Source organism: Saimiri boliviensis, chromosome 14 (assembly GCF_048565385.1).
Source record: "Saimiri boliviensis isolate mSaiBol1 chromosome 14, mSaiBol1.pri, whole genome shotgun sequence".
NCBI classification, from domain to species: Eukaryota; Metazoa; Chordata; class Mammalia; order Primates; family Cebidae; genus Saimiri; species Saimiri boliviensis.
Genome location: NC_133462.1, coordinates 28,601,449 through 28,622,563, shown reverse-complemented (window position 1 = coordinate 28,622,563; position 21,115 = coordinate 28,601,449). Strand labels below are relative to the sequence as shown.

At 46.4% G+C, this 21,115-nt stretch overlaps 1 protein-coding gene across 6 annotated transcripts in view; it reads right to left on the bottom strand.

Moving 5' to 3' along the window:
- SUGP2 (SURP and G-patch domain containing 2) overlaps positions 1 to 21,115 on the bottom strand; it is a 45,233-nt gene that overhangs the window by 20,105 nt on the left and 4,013 nt on the right. For all 6 annotated transcript variants that reach the window (XM_074384359.1, XM_074384360.1, XM_039465443.2 and 3 more), the window contains exons 3-4: positions 14,702 to 16,309; positions 9,016 to 9,136 (exon numbers count right to left, since the gene is read on the bottom strand). In XM_074384359.1, the coding sequence (XP_074240460.1) occupies positions 9,016 to 9,136; positions 14,702 to 16,309 (1,729 nt within the window). The remainder of the gene's footprint in view (positions 1 to 9,015; positions 9,137 to 14,701; positions 16,310 to 21,115) is intronic.

Here is a 21,115-nt window from a genome sequence, read left to right as displayed (position 1 = left end):
TGGCCTGGAAACACAAACCAGTCACCTTGGAGCAACAGTACCCTGGCAGGTAAAACTGTCACCTTACAAGTGGCCCAGTCAGGACAAGTGCTCGGTGAGCTTTTGACTGCATCAAGGCAAGTGTGATGTGACCCACAAGAGAACATTAACCAAAGAGCCTGTATCCCAGGTGTGAAATCTTAAGATCCAGTCATCATAAGAACAGTACAGAGAAGGTTGAGCAACATGTACTAACATAGAAAAATATTCAGCTGGGCTCCACTTTGAGAAGCTGAGGCAGGAGGACTGCTTGAGCCCAGGAGTTCAAGATCAGCCTGGGCAACAAGATGAGATCCCAGCTCCACAAAATAAAAAAAATTAGCCCGGGTGGTGGTGCATGCCTGTAGTCCCAGCTACTGGGAGGCTGAGGTGGGAGGATCACTTGAGCCCAGGAAGTCGAGACTGTGGTGAGCTGTCTGCGCCATTGCACTCTAGTCCGGGCAACAGACCAAGACCCTGTCTTAAAAAATAAAAATCCTTCTACTTCTAGGGTCTACACTTTTTTCATTATTTTCCTTCTAGCTTCATGAATTGAATGTTTTTTACTTCCACTTTTTTTTTTTTTTAAGACAGGATCTCACTCTGTTGCCCAAGCTGGAGTGCAGTGGCATGATTACAGCTCACTGCAGCCTCGACCTCCTGGGCTCAGGTGATCCTTCCACCTCAGCCTCCCCAGTAGCTGGGACTACAGGTGCGCACCACCACGCCTAGCTAATTTTGGTTGAGAGGACATTTCACCATGTTGCCTAGGCTGATCTCCAACTCCTGAGTTCAAGCTAGCCACCCGCCTGAGCCTCCCAAAGTGCTGGGATTACAGGTGGGAGCCACTGCACCTGGCCCACACTTTATTTCTAATAAATTCACCTGAAGTCACTCTTTTTCTCTTCAGTATTTTTATGGCCACATCTGGTATATAGTACTGTTCTTGCCACTTCCTTCTAAATTGTTTCTAATTTCAGTTCTGATTACCCTTCACTCAAGTTATTCAGAAGCATGTTTTATTTTGGTTGTTGCTTGTTTCTAGTTTGCTGTATTAGCATAATTTGGCCCATGTGAGTTTCCTGGGTGTGCTGTGATTTTGTGATTTCATATATAACAAACTTTTAAGTTGGGTGTGGTGGCTCATGCTTGTAATCCTAGCACTTTGGGAGGCTGAGGCAGGTGGGTCTCTTGAGCCCATAAGTTCAAGACCAGCCTGGGCAACATGGCGAAACCCCATCTCTTTTTTTGTTTAATTATTATAGTTACTCTGGATATGGAAACCCATCTCTTTAAAAATAAATAAATAAATAAATAAATAAACCATCCCACAAAAAACATAACAGACTTTTGTGAATGTTTGCTTTCAGTCTGTGTTAAAGAAGAGTAAATATTGCTTAGTAAGTATGGCAGTATTTCAGGTGGCTTTCAGATTGTCAGATATTAAGTAGTGACATATTAGTTATCTGATGAAGTTCCAGATTACCAGTGACAAGCCAACTGGAAGTGAGGTGGCCACATCGTTGGCAGCCCTGTGTAATGTGGCATTTCCCTGGCAGGCAGCTCCGTACACAAGCTCCTGCTGACACTGTTAGCTGCAGTCTGGCTCGGCCTCAGAAAACAGACTAAGGACTGGCTCCACTGCTGCCCTGACCCTCTGTTGGGCTGACAGTGGCATCTTGCAAGATCAGGCCCTCACAAGCAATAGTGCTCAATTAAGAGAATGCTAACCAACATGGGCGCTCTGGCTCTCCAGTCCAACACAGTGCCAGCAAGGCAACTCTGCATCAAGGGCAGAGCATGAAATCAGGGCCAGGTGATCTGACTGCCCCAGTCACTCATGGCTCTGATGGCTTTCCTTGTCCCTGGATGGTTCTGATGCCAAGTGCAGTCCGAGGGAGACACATCAGTCTTTTTTTTTTTTTTTTTTTTTGAGACGGAGTTTTCGCTCTTGTTACCCAGGCTGGAGTGCAATGGCGCGATCTCGGCTCACCGCAACCTCCGCCTCCTGGGTTCAGGCAATTCTCCTGCCTCAGCCTCCTGAGTAGCTGGGATTACAGGCACACGCCGCCATGCCCAGCTAATTTTTTGTATTTTTTTAGTAGAGACGGGGTTTCACCATGTTGACCAGGATGGTCTCGATCCCTTGACCTTGTGATCCACCCGCCTCGGCCTCCCAAAGTGCTGGGATTACAGGCTTGAGCCACCGCGCCCGGCTGACACATCAGTCTTAAATACATCTCCCCAAGTTCCAGCGGAACATAACATCAAGAACAGAGAACACTCAACAAGCCAGTCTGCTGACTTCAAATCTCAGCATAGCCACTCCTTAGCTTGGAACCTTTGTGTCTCAGTTTCTCCATCTCTAAGACAGGGAGAATGATCAGCAGCAGCTACTTCATCATACAGCTGTGACGCCTGCATTACAAGTTTTTCAGCATAAGGCAAGTGCTATAAAAACTGCCTAGCAGTCATTAACTGTGCGGCAAATATTAGCAGATTGTCTCTGTTTATGCTTGTTTGTTCCCTGTTACAAAATCTTCCACATCCTTATTTGAATTATATCATCTACCTGTCTCAGAGAAACATTCATGTCTCCTATCCTACCACGGTTTTGGATTCATCCAATTCCTCTTATCATGGTTTTGAACTTAAATGATTTTGCTTTTGAGATGGAGTTGCGCTCTTGTTGCCCAGGCCGGAGTGCAACGGCACGATCTTGGCTCACTGCAATCTCTGCCTCCCGAATTCAAGTGATTCTCCAGTCTCAGCCTCTGAAGTAGCTGGGATTACAAGCGCCCGCCACCACATCCAGCTAATTTTTGTATTTTTAGTAGAGATGGGGTTTTGCCACATTGGCCAGGATGGTCTTGAACTCCTGATCTCAGGCAATCCACCCACCTCGGCCACCCAGTTTTGGGATTATAGGCATGAACCACCATGCCCAGCCCTGGACATAAATGCTTTCTTTTTTTTTTTTGAAATGGAGTCTCGCCCTGTTGCTCAGGCTGGAGTGCAATGGCACGATCTCGGCTCACTGCAACCTCTGTCTCCCAGGTTCAAGTGATTCTCCTGCTTTAGCCTCCTGAGTAGCTGGGATTACAGGTGTGAGCCACTGTGCCCGGCCTGGACTTAAATAATTTGTAAGGGTTGCTTATTTACATAGCTCAAAGTTATGTAGTGCAGGCCCCAAGATTCACAATCTGTACGTTCATGGTGCTTTTATTACGAACTTCTTTTGCTTTTTTTTTTTTTTTTTTTTTTTGAGACAGAGTCTTGCTCTGTCACCAGGCTGGAGTGCAGTGGTGCCATCTCAGCTCACTGCAACCTCTGCCTCCTGAGTTCAAGCAATTCTCCTGACTCAACCTCCTGAGTAGCTGGGACTACAGGCATGAGTCACCATGCCCAGCTAATTTTTGTATTTTCCTGGAGACAGGGTTTCACTATGTTGGCCAGATGGTCTTGATCTCTTGACCTCATGATCCGCCCGCCTCAGCCTCCCAAAGTACTGGATTACAGGTGTGAGACACTGAGCCTGGCCTTTTGCTCCTTTTGATGCTGTTCTCCTTGAAGTCTTTTTTGTCTGAAGAATTCTCTACCTCCTTTCTTTCTGGTAGCATTCAGCTGCTATGGAATTTCCCATCTCTGTGTTTTCCAATCCCTGTGTTTTTGCTTCTTTCCCTCTATAGTAGTATGGAAGTTACAGACACCACTTCTGTTCCTTTAGTGGCTAATCAACACACATACCTAAACTCTTATTTTATATCAATATCCAGAATTACTCTCTAACTATCCTCATGTCAAACAAGACAAAGGCCTGCACACCCACTTTCCTCCTTCCCCTCGTGCCTCATATATTTAGATCATCTAGAATTTTAGTTTCTTTTATTTCACCCCACACATCAATTATTTAGATTTTATGTTAACTTTGCGGCACTTGGACAATCCTGAGGCTAGACCAGAGGCATTCTGAGCCACCTGTTTTCCTGAGTATGTGAACATGTAGGACCTGGAGAGCATGCTCAGGGCTGCCCCACTCACAGGGGACAATTCAGAAGATGCAAGAAAACAAAGTATGACATATTCCTTCAGCTTTATATCCATGCAACTGTTGTGAGCATTTTCTAGGCTTGATTCTTTGCACTCGAAGTTTCATAGAAAAGGATGGAAGCCTGCCTCTTGGTGTTCCACCCAAACAAGGAAGCAAAGCCATAGTGGATGAGTCTGTCTATACTTCTGACTTATTTATTTTTTGAGACGGTGTTTCATTCCTGTCACCCAGGCTGGAGTGCAGTGGCGACAAGAGTGCACTGCAACTTTGGCTCACTGCAACCTCTGCCTCCCAGGTTCAAGTGATTCTCCTGCCTCAGCCTCCCAAGTAGCTGGGATTATACAAGGCTGCTACCATGCCCAGCTAATTTCTGTATTTTTAGTAGAGACTGGGTTTCACCATATTGGCCAGGCTGGTCTCGAACTCCTGACCTCAGGTGATCTATCTGCCTCAGATTCCCAAAGTGCTGGGATTACAGGCCTGAGCCACCGTGCCCGGCCGTTCTGACATCTTGTGTAGTGCACCACGTGAGGCAGGTCACCTCAGCGGAGAGGCAGTGGCTAGTTCTGTCTAAAAGGCTCCAGTGGGAATAAACCATGCTTGTGGGGTGTGAGGGTGGAAGGTCTCAAATCTCTGCTGGCCCTCAGACGGTGGAGATAAGAAGCCCTTCTTATATCTGCCTCCTAGAGGTCTGACTTTTTCACTTGCTAACTAATAAAAAGAATTTTTAAAATTAATTTCTAAAAAATTTTTAGGCCGGGCGCAGTGGCTCAAGCCTGTAATCCCAGCACTTTGGGAGGCTGAGGCGGGTGGATCACGAGGTCAAGAGATCGAGACCATCCTGGTCAACATGGTGAAACCCCGTCTCTACTAAAAATACAAAAAACTAGCTGGGCATGGTGGCACGTGCCTGTAATCCCAGCTACTTGGGAGGCTGAGGCAGGAGAATTGCCTGAACCCAGGAGGCAGAGGTTGCGGTGAGCCGAGATCGCGCCATTGCACTCCAGCCTGCAGCCTGGGTAACGAGAGCGAAACTCCGTCTCAAAAAAAAAAAAAAAAAAAAATTTTGACTTTAAAAATTTTTTGTCTTGATTGAGTTATAATAAAAAGAACTTATTAAGGCTGGGCATGATGGCTCATGCCTGATCTCAGTGCTTTGGGGGATCGATTAAACCCAAGAGTTAGAGACCAGACTGGGCAACACAGCAAGAACCTATTTCTTAAGAAAAAAAAAAAAAAAAAAAAAAAAAAAAAAAAAGGTTGATGGCTGAATGTGGTGGTACGCTCCTGTAGTCCCAGCTACTTGGGATACTGAGGCAGAGGGATTTTGTGAACCCAGGTTGAGGCTGCAGTGAGCTATGATCCTGCCACTGTGCTCCAGCCTGGGTGAGAGAGTGAGATCTCATCTCTCAAAAAAAAAGAACTTATTAATCCACACACATCTTCACAGAATGTTAATGGTCATGCATAAAAGTGTTCAGTCAAGAAAAAGCAACATAGGCTTATTAAGAGATACAGAGGTGCCGGGCGCGGTGGCTCAAGCCTATAATCCCAGCACTTTGGGAGGCCGAGGCGGGTGGATCACGAGGTCGAGAGATCGAGACCATCCCGGTCAACACAGTGAAACCCCGTCTCTACTAAAAATACAAAAAATCAGCTGGGCATGGTGGCTTGTGCCTGTAATCCCAGCTACTCAGGAGACTGAGGCAGGAGAACTGCCTGAACCCAGGAGGCAGAGGTTGCGGTGAGCCGAGATTGCACCATTGCACTCCAGCCTGGGTAACAAGAGCGAAACTCCGTCTCAAAAAAAAAAAAAAAAAAAAAAAAAGAGAGATACAGAGGTTATCAGTAAGAAGCAGTTTGAACAACTAAGTAACTGCCTTCAAGGAGTGGAACATGGGAACAAGTCACAGCGGAAACATTTGGCTTTTCATTATGTGTTCAATTGATTATTTTCTTAAGTATAACATACAAGGAGCATTTTGACTTAATAATTCAAACATGACCACCAGAAACCTAAGTTTAACAGTTTCTTTTTTTTTTTTTTTTTTTTTTGAGACGGAGTTTCGCTCTTGTTGCCCAGGCTGGAGTGCAATGGTGCGATCTCGGCTCACCGCAACCTCCGCCTCCTGGGTTCAGGCAATTCTCCTGCCTCAGCCTCCTGAGTAGCTGGGATTACAGGCACGCGCCACCATGTCCAGCTAATTTTTTGTATTTTTAGTAGAGACGGGGTTTCACCATGTTGACCAGGATGGTCTCGATCTCTCGACCTCGTGATCCACCCGCCTCGGCCTCCCAAAGTGCTGGGATTACAGGCTTGAGCCACCGCGCCCGGCCCAACAGTTTCTTTACTTATTGCTGTGCTTTTCTATCACACTCTTTCCTTATAGTTTCTTGGTAATTCCTTTTTTCTTTTTTTTTTTTTTTGAGACAGAGTCTCATTCTGTCATGCCCAGGCTGAAGTGCAGTGGCCCAATCTCGGCTCACCAAAACCTTCACCTCCTGGGTTCAAGTGATTCTCGTGCCTCAGTCTCCCAAGTAGCTAGGATTATAGGTACCTTCCATCTCGTCTGACTAATTTTTTGTATTTTTAGTAGAGATGGGGTTTCACCATGTTGGCCAGGCTAGTCTGAACTCCTGAACTCAGGTGATCCACCTGCCTTGGCCTCCCAGAGTGTTGGGATTACAGGTGTGACCCACCACACCTGGCCAGGTAATTTCTTCTGAAAGAGATTTTGGATGATACAGTCTCTGGGACCAGCTCTTAAATCTGTCTATCAGGATCTACTCTATCCAACCACCGAGATTTTTATTTCAATCTGCTTTTCATTTCCAAGATCTTTAACAGGATCGTTTTCATAGCAACCAGTGCCTGTTTCATGGATACGATATACTCTTATTAATTGACTATTCATTACACATACGTATTTATAGACTAAACCTCCTCTTTTTCTTTCTTTCTCCCCCCTCCTCCTTTCTTTCTATTTTTTTTTGTTTATAGACTATAACCCTCCCCTCCCCCACCCCCAGCTGCAGTGCAGTGGTATGATCTCGGATCACTGTAACCTCCGCCTCCTGGGTTCAAGCAATTCTCCCTCAGCCTCCTGAGCAGCTGACACTACAGGCATGCGCCACCATCCTCAGCCAATTTTTGTATTTTTAGTAGAGATGAGGTTTTCACCATATTGGCCAAGCTGGTCTCGAATTCCTGACCTCGTGATCTACCAGCCTTGGCCTCCCAAAGTTTTGTGATTACAGGCGTGAGCCACTGCGCCTGGCCCTAAACCTCCTCCTTCTTATAGTAACTCTGTCTTCTAGGGTGTCAGCCATTTGTTGAGTTTGGTGATTCTCTTTCATGATACTGATTTACCTCAAATATCAGTTCTCCGTTTGATGCTTATTTCTGATTGTGTACCCTGCCCTGCCCTGCCCATTATCCACATGCACCCCTGGCTCTGACTTCTGTCTGCTACACCTGGTTATCAGTGACCATGAGACCACTGGGCCATGGGCAGGGGTCATGAGGCAGAGGCACTGGCCCCCAGTCCTCTAAGGGCCACCTATTCCTCCAGCCTAATCACCTTATCAACCACATGGAAAGTGCCCCCAGGCACTTCTAAGTCTGGATGACTTCTTATCAAGAGGGTCTGCTATCTGCTTGCATCTGTCAATCTGAGGCTATCTAGCTTCCTTCCTTCAGCATGCACACTGGTTGAGACCACAGACACTGGATTTGAATCTCAACTTTGCCTCAAGAGAGCTCTTGGAGCCTCAAAGTTTCTTGTCTGTAAAATAAGGACAGCAATAGACCTGACTTCCAATGTTATTTATGAGGATTCAATCAGGTAGTGCTTAAATCAGTAATGTGCTTAGAACAGTACCAACTACACAGAAAGCACAAGTATTTATTAAATAAAACGTACTCAATAGCCGGGCTCAGTGGCTCATGCCTGTAATCACAGAACTTTGGGAGGCCAAGGCTGGTCAGGAGTTTGAGACCAGCTTGGCCAATATGGTGAAAACCTCGTCTCTATTAAAAATACAAAAATTTGCCGGGCGCGGTGGCTCAAGCCTGTAATCCCAGCACTTTGGGAGGCCGAGGCGGGTGGATCACGAGGTCGAGAGATCCAGACCATCCTGGTCAACATGGTGAAACCCCGTCTCTACTAAAAATACAAAAAATTAGCTGGGCGTGGTGACGCGTGCCTGTAATCCCAGCTACTTAGGAGGCTGAGGCAGGAGAATTGCCTGAGCCCAGGAGGCGGAGGTTGCGGTGAGCCGAGACCGCGCCATTGCACTCCAGCCTGGGTAACAAGAGCGAAACTCTGTCTCAAAAAAAAAAAAAAAAAAAAAATACAAAAATTGGCTGAGGATGGTGGCGCATGCCTGTAGTCCCAGCTACTTGGAAGGCTGAGGGAGAAGAATTGCTTGAACCCAAGAGGCGGAGGTTACAGTGATCCGAGATCACACCACTGCACTCCAGCCTGGGTGACACAGCGACACTCTTCTCTGGCCTGTTCTTTACTTTCTCTAATATGCAAGTACTATACTTAGGATGCACACTATAATTTTAAAAAGTTATTCTATTCACATAAAGAGGCAGTAAAACAAAAGACAGTTTAACAAATACTAGCAAGAAATTGCAAACAGCTGCAAGGATGTTGCATACACATCTCATTGCATCCTTAAAACAGCACAGCAGGGACTTGGAGCTGTGTTCACAGGTGAGAGAAGGCCACCCACTCAGCCAGCCTACCACTGGTCTGCAGCAGAGCTGGGGCTTCCTGAGACCACATAAACCTGGGCCACACTCATGCTCTTCTCACCGGAGAACAGCACTGCTCAAGTAAGTATCTCGCTCTCTGCTCTCAACACCATCAGAAGGACCCAAAGTTTGCTATATACTCCATGAGAGGGATTCACGGGGTGGACATTTAAAGACCTACCAGTAAGCAGGGTCCTCCTTGAGAAGAGTTCTCTCTTTGGGAGACAGGCTGCCTTCGATGACACGTTTCACAAGCTGGTCGATGGTCCCCACTACCTTGTGATCTGCTCGCTGGGGGACAGCTGGAACACAAAGAACAGCTTTTCTGAGAAATATGCTCAGTGCGGGCTCTGGGAAGACAAGGATAGTTGAGTAGTGGGGGGCTTAGTGCTGAAGCCAAGCAGACACCAACAACTGAAATCCTCATTTACAAGTCACCAGCATTAAAGAGGCAAACAACAGCTTATTCTAGAAACCAATATGCAAAATCTCCTCCAAAAAATGTGACAGCAGCCGGGCACGGTGGCTCACACCTGTAATCCCAGCACTTTGGGGGGTTGAGGCAGGCAGATCACAAGGTCAAGAGATGGAGACCATCCTGACCAATATAGTGAAACCCCGTCTCTACTAAAATACAAAAATTAGCTGGGTATGGTGGCGTGTGCCTGTAGTCCCAGCTACTTGGGAGGCTGAGGCAGGAGAATGGTTTGAACCTGGGAGGCAGAGGTTGCAGTGGGCCAAGATCGCGCCACTGTACTCCAACCTGGCGCCTGGTGACAGAGCAAGACTCTGTCTCAAAAAAATAAAAATAAAAAATAAAATAAAAGTAACAGCATAACCACTAGGACAGAAATAGTCATAAGCTTTCAAAGACTGCACAGAGCAATTTATGTATATACTCTAGAAAAAGAAAGATATATAGCCATTTAATGATTTTTCATGTATCACTTAATTTGTTCGTAACATTAAAGTGAAAAATACAAAGATACAAAATGTATCTATCTAGTATAAAACATACAAAAAAATGTATCTACGCTATGGTTTTCAATATGAAGGAGGGAAGAAACAAATACATAAATAAGGACACATAGAAAAAAGGCTACAGGCCAGTACAGCGGCTCATGCCTGTAATCCCAGCACTTTGGGAGGCCAAGGCAGGCAGATCACAAGATCAGAAGTTTGAGACCAGCCTGGCCAATATGGTAAAACCCCGTCTCTACTAAAAACACACAAAAAATTTGCCAGGCATGGTGGTACACACCTGTAATCCCAGATACTCAGGAGGCTGAGGCAGGAGAATTGCTTGAACCTGGGAGGCAGAGGTTACAGTGAGCCAAGATCACGCCACTGCCTACATGACAACGTAAGACTCTGTCTCAAAAAAAAAAAAAAAAAGACTACAAGGAAATATGTTAATAGAGGTTATAGGTGGTAGAATTATAAGGAATTTCATTTTCTTTGTGCTTTGTCTTTTTTGTGTGCTTTATCTTTAAAAAAAATACTTGTGTTTTGTAATAGGAAAAATATGTAAATTTACAAAAAAATTTTTATCTAATTAACAAAGAAGGTCAATGATCCAAGTTGTGTTCAAGGAAAATATCTGCTGAATGTATAAGAAACAAATTTTTTCTTTTTTGAGACAGGATCTTATTCTGTCACCCAGGCTGGCGTGCAGTGTGGTCTGATGACAGCTCACGGCAACTTTGAACTCCTGGACTCAAGCAATTCTCCTGCCTCAGCCTCCTGAGCAGCTGGGAGTACAGACGTGTGCCACCATGCCTGGCTAATTTTTTTTATTTTTTTGTAGAGATGAGGCTTCACCATGTTGCTCAGGCTGGTCTTCAATTCTTGGGCTCAAGTGATCTGCCTTCCTCTATCTCCCAAAGTGCTGGGATTACAGGCGTGAGCCACCATGCCCTGCCTAAAACATTTTTTAAAGTGTGAACTTCCTCTAACATGACTTTAATTTTTTTTAATTTTTTAATTTTTTCACGCACCTGCTTCCTCCGCCCGAATATGACTTTAAATTTACAATGCTGCCAGCAACAAGGAAGAACATATTTCTTCAAATGGTAAGATGGATTAGTTTCCTGATAACTGGCTGGTTTTAAAAGCACAAAATGGTCTATTTGTTCAGCCATTCAATTAAAATCACTGCTGACCTAGTGAGGTTTTTCCAGTTTGTTCTGTAAATGATGGCACAGTCCTGTCCCGCCTGTGGCCGTGTTCCAGCTTTGAGCTTAAACACTAGTGTGAGCTCCTCACACATGACGAGTAAATCCTTCAACTGCCATGTTATTCCAAGTATGTCCCCTATGAAAGTGGCTTTTTTTCATGGCTCTCCTTTTACAGAACTATTAGTTTTACATGATTTTACAAAAGATGTTGAGGTTTAAAGTCAGCAATGAAGTTTGGGGACCCTTGCATCATCTTTAGCTAGGATGACCATGAGCAAGGGTCAGAAAGTAGGTCACAACTTTGGCCCAGCAATCCTACTCCTGAGAATGTATCCTTTCAAGGAGAATTTAAAAAATAAAACTAATAGTAATAACCAATGCATTCGACCAAAGAGGTCATTCCAGCATTTCTTTCTCTTTTTTTGAGACGGAGTTTCGCTCATCACCCAGGCTGGAGTGCAGTGGTGCGATCTCAGCTCAATGCAACTCCTACCTCCCGAGTTCAAGCGTCTCTCCTGCCTCAGCCTCCCAAGTAGCTGGGATTACAGGAGTGTGCTACCACGCCAGGCTAATTTTTTATTTTTAGTAGAGACAGTGTTTCATCATGTTGGCCAGGCTGATCTCAAAACTCCTGAGCTCAGGTGATGTGTCCACTTCAGCCGCCCAAAGTGCTGGGATTACAGGCGTGATCCACCATGCCTGGCCTACTTCAGCATTTTTAACAGGAACGTAAGCAGCAGCAGGGCAGCCCCATGAGATGTGGGCTCTGCTGCCAGCTATCCCCCTATCCAGACATGGAACTGAGGCTGGCAGACGCCAACTACATGTGAACCCAGGTCTGTCTGGCTTTAGAAATCTCTAGTAAAAGGCAGCCTGAGTCCAGCATCAAGGGAACGGTGAGGTAATTTACATTAGATCAATTATCACAACGTAGCAAATGCTATCGAAACACAGAAGAGGGCTTTCTGGCAATCACGCAGAAGAGCAGGAGGTAGCATTTTCAGTCCAGCTTGCCTGCAGCTGCAGGAAAACATGGGGAACATCAAAGGCTATGGGAAGGTAAGTGGGTGGGTTATAGCCACTTGAGGTTATGGGTGACTCTTCCTTCTTCATACAGTAACCCATCACTTTGTCAGGGGTTGGGAAGTAGCGTCCCTTCAGCCCTGAGCCTGCTTCTGGAAGGACCCCTCTCTAGGAATAGGTGTGGCCACCTGTATGTGGTGGGACCTATCCAGTGTCTAGTGCCACTGGGGCTTTAGGAGAGTGGTGAAGGAGCAAAGAATGTCAGGAACAAATGACACTTCTCCACTGCGCTGGAGGCAATGGAAGGTAAAAACTACATCAGTGGGAAAAGTGCTTTGTCTCTATCACAAGAGTTAAGACAGCATGGCTACCATGTATGCTCATGACCTCTGGGATGTCTGGGCTGTGAGAGTCCATTCTGGGTGCTCAGGAAGAAGGAAGAGGGAAACCAAACAGCTCATCGCTTCTAATTCTCCTCCTTGGCCTTTTCCTCTCCCCAGAAAGCCAATGATGACTGCTAACTAGCAGGTGTACTTAAGTGATGCATCAACTTTAGCCAGTCTAGAAAAGTGAGTAAGGTGAAAAGTTGCTATGTGGAATGACCTAGCTCAGGCGTCCCCAAACTATGGCCCGCGGGCCGCATGCGGCCCCCTGAGGCCATTTATCCGGCCCCCCGCGGCACTTCAGGAAGGGGCACCTCTAACATTGGTGGTCAGTGAGAGGAGCACAGTATGTGGCGGCCCTCCAAAGGTCTGAGGGACAGTGAACTGGCCCCCTGTGTAAAAAGTTTGGGGACGCCTGACCTAGCTGGTCCTTGTGCATCCCTCAATACAGCTCAGGAACAACCTCCCCAACTCTCCAGGCTGGGCTGGGGCCTCTCCTATGTCACTTTAATTCTAGCAAAGGAGTGATCGTTTTTTTGTTTTGGTTTATTGAGAGACAGGGTGATGCTATATTCCCCAGAGGCTGGAGTACGATGGCTATTCACAGATGCAATCGTAGGTCACTGCAGCCTTGAACTCCTGGCCTCAAGCAATCCTTCCTCCTCAACCTCCCGAGTAGCTGGGAACACAGACATGTGCTACCACGCCTGGCTCACCAGTGACTGGTCTTAGCGATTTTCTTCCTCAGGAGCCTGGGGATTCCTCAGAGACAGTGTTCAGTGTTTTTTTTCTCCCTTCTAGTAATACCTTGTGGGGACACATAGGAACAAGGGTTCTAGGCCAGGCACAGTGATTCGCACCTATAATCCCAGCACTTTGGGAGGCTGAAGTGGGCAGATCACTTGAGCTCACAAGTTTGAGACCAGCAACATGGTTCTTTACAAAAAAAATACCAAAAAATATTGGCCAGGCAAGGTGGTACACACCAGTAGTCCCAGCTAATTAGGAGACTGAAGTGGAAGGATCACTTGAGCTTGAGAGGTCGGGGTTGCAGTGAACCCTGATCATGCCACTGCACTCCAGACTGGGTGACAGAGCAAGACCCTGTCTCAAAAAATAAAAACAAAGAAAGAAAGTCAAGTCTTCTTTCTTTCAAAGGTTGGGGAAAAAAAAAAGGAACAAGGGTTAACCTTGGCTGCAGAAAGGTACAAACCCCCCAGAAGGGATAGGTAAAATTGTGTATGAATAGATGAGCATTTTTTCTGGCAATGGCCACAGCTTTCTACCAAATTCCCAGAGAGGTATTTGACCTAAACATGTCTAAAGATTTTTGTTTTTTTGAGACAGAGTTTTGCTCTGTCTCAAAAGGCCAGAGTGCAGTGGTGCCATCTTTGCTCACTGTAACCTCCCAGGTTCAAGTGATTCTCCTGACTCAGCCTCCTGAGTAGCTGAAATTACAGGTGTGTGCCACCACGCCCAGCTAGTTTTTGTATTTTCAGTAGAGATGGGGTTTCCCCATGTTGGCCAGGCTGGTCTTGAACTCCTGGTCCTAAGTGATCCACCCGCCTTGGTCTCCCAAAGTGCTGGGATTACAGGCGTGCGCCACCGCACCTGGCTGTCTAAAGACTTTTTTTTTGAGACGGGGTCTCACTCTGTAGCCCAGGCTGGAGTGCAGTGGCGCAAAGTCGGCTTACTGTAACCTCAGCCTCCTGGGTTCAAGGTTCATGCCTCAGCCTCCCAAATAGCTGGGATTACAGGTGCACACCACTGCATCCGGCTAATTTTTGTATTTTTAGTAGAGACGGGGTTTCACCGTGTTGCCCAGGCTGGTCTCGAACTCCTGACCACAAGTGATCTGCCTGCCTCAGCCTCCCAAAGTGCTAGGATTATAGGCGTGAACCACCGTGCCTAGCCTAAAGACTTCTATATGCCAGGCGTGGTGACTCATGCCTGTAATCCAAGCACTTTGGAGGCCAAGGCGGGTGAATCACCTGAGGTCAGGAGTTCAAGACCAGCCTGACCAACATGGTGAAACCCTGTCATAAAAAAAAAAAAAAAAAAAAAAAAAAAAAAAGACTTCTATAGTACACAGCAGATTCCTAATATACACTCACAGAATGAATGGCAGACATATATTAGCCAATGTGCATTTTCTACTAAAATCCTCATTTCTTTCCAATTGGCTAGAGCGTCCACATAAAAAAAAAAAAATCTCGAATAGAAGAAAGACATTACCAAAAAAACACGAAAAGCAGCAAATAGAAACTTTGGCTGTTCTCCTTACCATCACTCAGACTACTCGGAGCCTTGGCCTGAATTTCAGGTTTGATAGAAGGAATCATTTTCTCCTCCTCTCGGGCCGGCTCTGGTTCGGCTTTCTTAACCTGGAGGGGACACCCGCTACTGACCAGCCAGGCCTTCAGGTGGTCTATGTACTCTCTACCAAACAAAGTGGAGTCTTCGAAGTTTGGAAATGCAGCAGGAGAGGGAGCTATATCTTGGAGGCCGACAGCTTCTAAGATTTTCTCTTGCCGGAAAGAAGAGGCCAAGGAAAATGTCTGCCCCAGAAGGGCCAGAGACTTCCGGCAGAGAGAATTGGTGGTTTCCAGGGCAAGAGCCAAGTCCAGGGGGTTAGTGAGAGTCTTCATCTTGACACTCAGCTCATAGGCATTGCAGGCCATAAGCAAAGGTGTGACACTCTTCAGAAGCCGATCTTGAAGTCTCATTATGTACTTGTCAAAGGGCTTTATGATTTCAAAAAAGCAATTTTTGGTCTTCACAGCACCTTTGTCTAAAAGCATGTTTAAAAACTCATTATCAACTCTGGGTGTTTTCAAAGCAGAGTGCTTTAAAAATTTGATAGTAAAAAAGCAAAAATCTCTGTGCTCTGGTTTTAAGGAACATTTGAATGAGGCGAGCATTTTAGCACAGGTTTCTGTTTCAAGTTCAAAGAGAGTCTGGAAAAGTTGGGAAAATTTAATATCATCTTTTATAGTGTGGAATCCTGCCCATTTGATTATTTCTATCCCAAATCTTGAAAAAACATCAGACTTATCTATGATGTCAAAGCTCATCTTTCTTCTGGGGAGCCGAAGATTCTTCAGATCCAGCCCCAGAGGGATCTTCTGAATGGGGAATTGGATATCTTCTGTCCCTGGGTTGGTCCCCAGGGTCACATCAGGACTTGGAGTGGTTTTCTGGATTTGGTTAGTGCCCTGAGTTTTAGGAGTAATACGATTCATGGTGGGTATTTTTTTTGTGCTCACATTTCTCAAGGTGACAAGTTTCCCAACACCTCCCTTAGCTGTGAGCAGGCCCTGAGTCTCCCCCTTTCCTAGGAGGGAACCTTCCTGGTCAACGATGTTTAGAGCTCGGCCTCTGGCCTGGACTTGACTGCTGCCCCTGAGCACGGAGTCAGCCTCCCCGGGATGGTCCACATCGTAGTCCCGACTCTCCTTCTCCAAACACTCTTTCTCCATCAGCCTGGAAGATCCAAAGTCCCCCAGAACTGCAGAGGGACCAAAACTATACTCCTGTGACCAAGAGGACTCTTGAGAAACCGGCTGGCCAAAGTCTTGCTCCCAAGAACCACGGAGCGTAAATTTCCAGTCCTGAGAACGGAAATGTCCCAATTTCCGGTGTCCAATGACCTGTTCCCGGGAATCAGAGTGAGAAAATTCCAGATCCCGGCCACACTCTTTGCGAAAGTAGCTGTCGTCACTGATAAAAGGGTTGTTTGATCTAAAGGAAGGCCCTGGAAATACGTCACTTCTCAGGCCTTCTCTTCCGGCGTCTCGAGAGTGAGCTACAGATCCACTGAGGGAGTATCTGCCATCGCTGTGGACGTCATCATACATCTCTGCTCTGGATCTTGGGACTGCCCTTAAGAGATCTGAAATAAAACATGCAAAAGGTACTTTAGACCAGAAGATGCAAACAGACAGTCCATGATCACCAGGTAGCAAAAGTGCTTTATACACCTCAGTGCTTTCTACCAATCTGTGTTTGTTGCCAACATTTAAAATGTGTGTGGTTCCTCAGAAAATGGGATGTTTGCTATCACCAAAAAAAAAAGTGTGTGATGTCACTTTAAACCTAGATCAACTACTTACTGAAACAAGAGACCTACAAGCACCAAGCCTGAGTTTGCCCTGATGACAGTCAATCCAGGATGGGCAGCAGCAGCCCAGCAGCAGGACACAGACTCTCTCTAAGTTGCCACCAGCAGCCCTCGCTCATTCAGATCCCTCCTCTCTAGCCATCTGGTTTGACAATCCCTCTTTTAGACTGAGGAAAGGACGTTTGGTCCCCAAATAATCTGGATATTTTTACTGCAACTTTAACACTTGTGTTTCTACTTCTATCTTAGAGCAGACAGGTTTTACTGGGGCTGCCTGCCTTCACTGCCTCCTAGAGGAGTCTCAGATCACAGTACCACTGTGAGGCTGGAGGAGTCACAGCTACTACCACACCCACCATAGCTGACCCAAAGCTGACTGAACCCATCCCTTAGAAAGGTCTGCGAGGCCAATCAATCCTCTCTCTGGAGCTGAAAAACCACAGACTGAGGCAGGCAGGCAGGAAGGCAGAAGCTTAACAAGATACATCAAAAGAAGCCGTGATGGAAACTGAACAGTGCCTACTTCTGTCCTCCTCCGTGTAGAAAAGGGGAAATGGGCCAGTCACAGTGGCTGAAACCTATAATTCCCACACTACGGGAGGCTGAGGTGGGAGGATCACTTGAGTCCAGGAGATTTGAGACCAGCCTGGGCAACACAGCAAGACCCTGTCTCTGTCAAAAAGAAAAAAGGGGGCCGGGCGCGGTGGCTCAAGCCTGTAATCCCAGCACTTTGGGAGGCCGAGGCGGGTGGATCACGAGGTCAAGAGATCGAGACCAGCCTGGTCAACATGGTGAAACCCCGTCTCTACTAAAAATACAAAAAATTAGCTGGGCATGGTGGCGTGTGCCTGTAATCCCAGCTACTCAGGAGGCTGAGGCAGGAGAATTGCCTGAACCCAGGAGGCGGAGGTTGCGGTGAGCCAAGATCGTGCCATTGCACTCCAGCCTGGGTTAACAAGAGCGAAACTCCGTCTCAAAAAAAAAAAAAAAAAAAAAAAAAGAAAAAAGGGTGGAGGGAAAGATGTACTTGCATTTGCTTATTCACACATGGAGAAACTCTGTAAGAGGCAAGAAACAGAAGTGAACTACAGGCATATGGGAACAGTGGGTCTGTGGGAGAGTTTTCATGGAGTGCCTTTCTTTCTAGCTTTTAAATCAGAATCAATGACCTAGTTAAAAAAAAAAAAAAAAATCAAATGAATGGGAAAGAAGTGCCAGAAAATAGTAATGGGTTAAGAGGCCACAGGAAGCCAAAGTCATGTATAAATCCTAGTTCAGTTGTTCAGCAAGTACAAACTGGGCACCTACTATGTGCATACACTGCATTACAGCAAGAAAACAAGAACTCTCCCAAACTTGTCAGTTGGGAGAGCCAAACAATATACAGAAATCTATCAGAAGCAAGTAAGTTCCAAGAAGAAAAATCAGGCAGGTGGGAACCTGAGGATGCAATGAACTTTTGAGACAGGTTGGTCAAGGCGGGTAGCTCTGACACACTATCTAGCAGCAGTGGTCTGGCATGAGGGGCCAGACTGTACAGTTACAAAGGAAAGCCTTCCAGGCAGAGGGGGAATGAGGACAAGGCCCCAAGATAGGGCCAGTAGGGGGCCAGTGTAGACGGAGGGAACAGAGGGAACAAAAGGCCAAGTGGTAGGAAGGTAGCTCCCAAACTCTGATACTGGAGTCCCCAGGGGACCACCTCCCCAGACATCTTTATTTAATAAGGGTGTGACCTGGGCTTCAGGGTTTTTAAAAAGCCCCCAGATGACTCTAACATGCTGCAAAGTTAGGGAACCACTAATGGAGAAGGAGTACCAGATCCAAGCCGGGCCTTCACTGGTACTCTGGAATTTACTTTGGGTAAGACAGAAGGCCAATGTAGAGTTCTAAGTGAGGGATAACCTCACTGGCTGCTGTGCAGGGAACAGATTGAAGGAGGTGAGCACAGATGTGGATGTTCCAGCAAGAAATCCACTGTTATAACCCAGTTATTAATGATTAGTATTGATGGCATGATTAGGGAGGGATCACGAGAGACAGAGAATGATGGCTGGATTCTACTCAAGAGAATTTTCTGATACCCTTTATGAGGAGAGGAAAAGTTCAGAGTAGAGCAGAGAAACAGAGAAAGGCTAAACCATAGACTGCTTTGCAACAAAAAAATCTTCCAGAACCACCTAGCATACTGCTAGGTTTCTAGTCCTCTCCCACCTGAGGCCCCCTTATCTTTCTTTCTTTCTTTTTTTTTTTTTTTTTGAGATGGAGTCTCACTCACCCAGGCTGGAGTGCAGCAGTGTGATCTTGGCTCACTGCAACCTCTACCTCCCGGGTTCAGGCGATTCTCCTGCCTCAGCCTCCCAAGTAGCTGGGATTACAGGCACCAGCCACATTTTTGTATTTTTAGTAGAGATGAGGTTTCACTATGTTGGCCAGGCTGGTCTCTAACTCCTGATCTCAGGTGATCTGCCTTCTTTGGCCTCCCAAAGTGCCATGATTACATGTGAGAGCCTCTGCACTTGGCCATCTTTTTGCTTTTGAGACAGGGTCTCACTCTGTCACCCAGGCTGGAGTACAGTGATGCAAACACAGCTTACTGCAGCCTCAACTTCCTGGGCGCAAGCAAAATTCCTGCCTCAGCCTCCCAAGTAGCTATGGCCATAGGCGCATGCCACTGTGCCCAGATAACTTTTTATTTTTTTGTAGAGATGGACTTTCACTTTTTTGCCCAGACTGGTCTGTAATTCCGGGTCTCAAGTGATCTTCTTGCCTCAGCCTCCCAAAGTGGTGGGATTACTGGTTTGAGCCACTGTGCCCAGCTCCCTATTTTTTCTTTTTTTCTTTCTTTCTTTTTTTTTTTTTTTGAGACGGAGTTTCGCTCTTGTTACCCAGGCTGGAGTGCAATGGCGCGATCTCGGCTCACCGCAACCTCCGCCTCCTGGGTTCAGGCAATTCTCCTGCCTCAGCCTCCTGAGTAGCTAGGATTACAGGCATGCGCCACCATGCCCAGCTGATTTTTTTTTTTTTTTAGTAGAGACGGGGTTTCACCATGTTGACCAGGATGGTCTCAATCTCTTGACCTCCTGGTCCGCCCGCCTCGGCCTCTCAAAGTGCTGGGATTACAGGCTTGAGCCACCGCGCCCGGCCTAATTTTTCTTAAAGAAACTAATATATGTATTGGTGCTTGAGTCTCTAGGTAAAGTTGAACAAATATTTACATCTCCATCTAAATGAAACAAATATTCAGCATCATATATACGCATTACACTAAAAGAACAAAAGAATGCACAAAAACCACAGATACAGTTATACCTAAGATGGATACGCAAGCAGTTAAGATTACTTTTATTTTAATCTTTACTTATTTGTTCCAATTTTTTAATTGTTTTTTTTTTTTGAGACGGAGTCTTACTCTGTCACCCAGACTGGAGTACAGCAGCGCCATCTCAGCTCACTGCAACCCCCACCTCCCGGTTCAAGTGATTCTCCTGCTTCAGCCTCCTGAGTAGCTGGGATTACAGGCACGCGCCACCACGCCCGGCTAATTTTTGTATTTTTTTAGTAGAGATGGGGTTTCACCATGTTGGTCAAGCTGCTCTTGAATGCCTGACCTTGTGATCCGCCCCCTCAGCCTCCCAAAGTGCTGGGATTACAGGTGTGAGCCACTGCACCTGGCCTGTTACAATATTTTATAACAGGAATGTTTGTGTGTACTACTCATGTAATTTTTGAAAACTCAAGATATGAAGATAATCTCTGAGGCTCGCTTTCTCCAGTTCCAGAGCATGTTTATTATTCCTATCCAAACACTTAAAGATTTACTCACCCAACACAGGAGACTTCCTCCACCTGGGAGCAGCACTGTCTTGGCTACCCAGAGGAGCAGGCAGAGGACTGAGTACACGTACTTCCCTGGGGCAGGAAAGGGCAACCAAATCAGCCTCAAGGCATGCTGAGGCTTCCTGGGGGAAGGCACCTGTGAGCTGTCTTGGTGCCTGAGGGAATTTACCAGGCAGTGCTGGGACAGGAGGAATTCAAAGCATAGACAGCAGGCAGCACAGCAGCCCTCAATGTGAGGTGCAAGGCAGGAAACGAAGGACCCTTCATGCCATCCTGTGATCAGTGCAGGCCCTCTTTTTGATTCTGCTGGGATGGTGTGTCAAAACTTTCCAACAGGAATGTCTTCAGGCAGGTCCTAAAGTCGGCAGCTCTACAGGTGGCCCCATGCCCTCCTGACTTGTTCATACTGTGACCTGACTGCTCCTGCACACCTCTGAGGATGTATCCTGCAGTGGGGAGCCCCAGAGTCCAAGCAGAGCAGTGGCTCAGTGAGGCTGGCACTAATAGATCTGTGGACCATCTCTATAAAGGGTAGATATGAGGGAAATGAAGCCAGAAACAGAGAGATGCTGCAGAAGGAAATTGTTGTGATTATCCAGGTAAGAACTGATAGAGCTTAAACCTGGGCAGTGGTGATGGGGATGGAGCCAGGAAATGGATCCAAGAACCTGTCTCGGAGCTGGGTGCATGGCTCACACCTGTAATTGCAACACGCCAGAGGCAGAGGTGGGAGTATCACTT